General features: G+C 48.9%; 1 protein-coding gene across 1 annotated transcript in view; it reads left to right on the top strand.

Annotated features, from left to right (window-relative positions):
* Positions 1 to 1708, top strand: part of Msrb1 (methionine sulfoxide reductase B1) — a 10500-nt gene extending 8792 nt beyond the window's left edge. The window contains exon 5 of the mRNA XM_005349147.1: positions 1237 to 1708. Within this exon, the coding sequence (XP_005349204.2) occupies positions 1237 to 1257 (21 nt within the window). The 3' untranslated portion in view covers positions 1258 to 1708. The remainder of the gene's footprint in view (positions 1 to 1236) is intronic.
* Positions 1709 to 4103: the final 2395 nt, after the last annotated feature.

Here is a 4103-nt window from a genome sequence, read left to right as displayed (position 1 = left end):
AAAAAAAAAAAAAATTCTTTATTTTGCCAGGCAGTGGTGGCTCATGCCTTTAATCCCAGCACTCAGGAGGCAGAGGCAGGTGAATCACTGGTGAGTTCAAGGGTTCTAGGCCAGCCTGGTCTACAAGAGCTAGTTCCAGGACAGTTAGGACTGTTACACAGGAAAACCCTGTCTTGAAAAACAAAACAAAACAAAAACAAAAAAAAACCCTATTTCTTTTTATAACTCTCTGTACTCTTTTTTTCTTCTCTCTCCTAAGCCTATGTACACTTATCTAACACTGTGACTCATTTAGAGGTTTATTTTTGTCTGAATCTGTCTTTCTGTTTATCTATAATCATTTTCTGACCAGTAGTGCCGCCTTCTTTTTTGGTTTAAATGCTAACTGGGCATGGCTAGGACCAATTCAGTCCTGCTCAGTCCAACATGGCGGAGGCATGTTCACCGCCTCTGCGAGCCATGCTCACTACCCCAGCTCCAGGGCCACAGCAGGTCTCTGTCACCGTTAAGCAACTAGTAGCATGCTGCTCACCGACCCCATTTATGTGTAGGACCAGAGGCACGAACCAGGAAGCCAGTTCCTAAAGAAGCTGCACAGTTTTTGCTGCTAGTGCCCAGTCAGGAAACCTCTTAAAGGAGCCGCGCCTCTGCCTGCCACCAGCAAACAGAGCGTACCTGAGAAAATGCTGCTACCAAGAAGCTGTGCTTACCTCTGTTCTCTAGTGTCCAGAATTCCTTCTCAGGCTCTCTCAGGTTTTGTGTGGTTGTAGCTGCCCACATTGGCATTCCATTCGGAGACTGCTCTTTTGTTTCCTGACCACTGAGATCCAAATAATCGCACAGAAACTGTATTAATTATAACACTGGCCTATTACCTCAGGCTTCTTATTGGCTAGCTCTTGTATCTTAAAATAGCCCATTTCTATTATTCTATGTCTCGCCACTAGGCTGTGGCTTGCTGGGTAAAGTTCTGGTGACTGGCTCCTTTGGCAGCTACATGGTGTCTCTCTGAACTCCGCCTACTCTCTATAGATCTCTGTTCAGATTTCCCTCCTGGCTTTGCTCTGCTAAGTTATTGGTTAAAAGCAACACATATACAGAAGGACCTCCAACATCAGTACCCAAGCCTTCTCCTGCTCTCATCCTGCTACTCACCTCCTTGGCTGTCCACAGTTACCCCTATGGGGCTCAGTTCTGAGTGTGGCCTTCACTAAAGCTTGTGCCTATCTCTTCCAGGCTACGCAGCAGATGGAATAACACTGGGGCTTCCCTGGCCACCCACTCCAACCTTGGTCACCGCATGATCTGCTCTGGTTAAATCCTTCTAAGTCAGCCAGGGTCGTGATGACCTGTGACCTTCAGGGAGGGGAGTGGGCCGAGGCTGATGTCATGGACTCTTGGACCCTTGTCTTCTGACAGAGAAAGCAGAACTCTGTTTCACAATCTGGATCCGTCTTGCCTCACTCTGACTTGGGAAAGTGACTGTTGCCCCATTACATGACCAATGTAGTAGGGGCCTTGATCTCATCGCTCCCTCCAGTTCATACCTGCAGGGGTGTCCCTGCCCAAGATAAAGCCACTGTACCTTGCTGTATGTGCTTGGGAGCTCTTGACGTCTGGGAGCATGGGTGATGCTGAAACTCACCCCATCTTGAATCCTTTCTGGAGTAATCAATTGGAAATCAATAAACATGACGTATGGACTGGTTGCTACATTTACTTATTTATTTACTGCAGTGCTGGGGGTTGAACTGGGATTATGTGTGCCACCATACTTGACTTGATTTAAACAGGGTGCTTCTTTATTCTCTCATACAATACATTCCAACTCTCAGGTGCCTGTCACAACCACCCCTTTCTCCCTCAGATCCACTGGCCCTGCATTTCCCTTCAGAAATGAGCAGGCCTGTTAGTGATATCAACCTAACCTAGCATGACAAGATGCAATAAGAGCACAAACCCTCCTATAAAGGCTTGGACGAGGCAATCCAGCAGGAGGGAAAGGGTCCCATAAACATATGGCCAACACCTGCACAGAGTCTCAGGAACAGGTGGACCTCACTCACCTGCCTCTGAAGGCCAGGAGGAAGATTCCTCAGTCTGTGGGAAGGCAGCGTAGGTCAGGGTTGACAGTCTTGAAGCTTGGAAGAGTCTGTCAGGGTTTAGGGCTGCAGGAGTTTGAAGCATTTGTGTGGAGAGACTCCGGGCTTGGGACTTCCTGTTACTAACACTGACTGCTGTGCCTGTCTGGCCCACTGTTGAGATGCCCCAGGAGGTGGTGCCTTCTCTGATGATGCTATCTGCTGATCAGCTGGGACTTGCCATTCTGAATGGCCTTAGTGGTCCCAGTCTTGATATTGGGGGAGGTTCGTGTTCTGGGTTTGTTTTTTTTTTTTTTTTTTTTTTTTTTTTTTTTTTTTTTTTTTTTTTTTTTTTTTTTTTTTGGTTTTTCGAGACAGGGTTTCTCTGTGGCTTTGGAGCCTGCCCTGGAACTAGCTCTGTAGACCAGGCTGGTCTCGAACTCACAGAGATCCACCTGCGTCTGCCTCCCGAGTGCTGGGATTAAAGGCGTGCGCCACCATCGCCCGGCGTGCTCTGGGTTTTCTATATTGAGGGAGAGGTAAGTGTACCTTGGCGCAGGACCTCTGGCTCCCTCTTCAGCCTCCAGCAGACCGACTACCTGCACAGGTGCTCCTCGCCTGGGGCACTGGAGGGTGTTCAGCATTGTTAAACTCTGAAAAACTACTATTAGTGTTAACCATGAGTCCTTGGCCTAAGTACATCTTCTGAAGTCCGTGTTCCTATAATTTTCCTAATTGACTCCCTAATTGGCAGCTATGGGGCTCTCTCTTGCTACCCTGGCTGCCTTGAGCAAAAGGACTGTCAGACAAATAGCCTGTCAGACTACTGTCCTTACACCAGCACTGGCTGTCTAGAACATTCTGTGGCTGTCTAGAGCAAACTCCAGGATGATCAAAGTTGATTGCTCCAGGCTCCTGAAGGCTCGGCTTCAGTTAAGGGTGTTTGACACAGTTCACACCAGACATTTTGCTGTCACCAACCTCTGGATTCTAGATGATCCTGCAACTGTTTATACCCAGGTCAGAGGAGGAGAGCTTCTTTTGGTGGCCTGGCAGAGGGATGCAGAGGACTGCAGTGATGGGTGCTAAGCAACAGGACACAGGGGCTTGAGTGATGACTCAGTACCTGAGAGCACTTGGGGCTCTCGCAGGGGACCTGGGTTTGGTTTCCATCATCCACACGGTGGCCAGGGGATCCAGTGCCCTTTTCTGACTTCCATGGGCACCAGACAAGCACATGGCGCAATACACTCAAACACGTGCAATAAATATAAGCACAAAATGTTAAAAGAAAAGAGAAGCAGGCTGTGACTGGTGCAAGAACAAATTGTCATTTGCACAGGAGGTGTGCTGTGATTGGTACACTTTCTTGCTCTATATAAGCAAGGCGTTCCACTCACTCAGCGAATCGGCTGGAAGCCTCAGTCTTGTGCTATTTGCCTTAGTGTTACTACATGAGGCCCAACAAGAGGCTTCTGTTGGTGTCTTATCTTGCTCACAGTTAGCAGTGCAGGCTGAGGTGAAAACGAAGAGAAAGTGGCGGGAATAATGGAGCAAAGGCAGAGGCGTGGCAGCCCGAGCTGCAGAAGCAGAGGGACCGAGGTTGCTTGACAACTCTAACTTCAGCCAAAACACGAGAAACAGGAGGGAAGAGTCTAGCAGTAGCTGCTTTCCAAAGGGCAGCATGGGCGGCAGCAGTCAGAAACAACAGCAGCTTGGGAGGCCGTGGGAAGAGTAGTGAAGCAGGGGCTGAAGGAGAGGACTGGAATGCCTACCCAGAAGCTGCAAGTGAGCAAGAGCTAACACTAGAGGGCGCCACTAGTTCACACAGCTCCCTGCTGTCAAATTCCGAGCGCTATAGCCCCTGAAGCGCTAGCTTCTTGATGTATCACAGTTTCTGTCCATTTCTAGCCCTAGAGCCAGAGGACCCAAGTCAGTGAATCATCCTCAGAGCATGGATCCAGGTCTCTTGCTTCTGTTGTTCACCTTCTAGTCCTTGGGGTCATCACTGGGGATAGATAG

The sequence above is a fragment of the Microtus ochrogaster genome, chromosome 7 (assembly GCF_000317375.1).
Source record: "Microtus ochrogaster isolate Prairie Vole_2 chromosome 7, MicOch1.0, whole genome shotgun sequence".
In the NCBI taxonomy this organism is placed as follows: Eukaryota; Metazoa; Chordata; class Mammalia; order Rodentia; family Cricetidae; genus Microtus; species Microtus ochrogaster.
The sequence above is the reverse complement of the archived record's forward strand: the minus strand, read 5'-3'. Positions and strand labels throughout refer to the sequence as shown.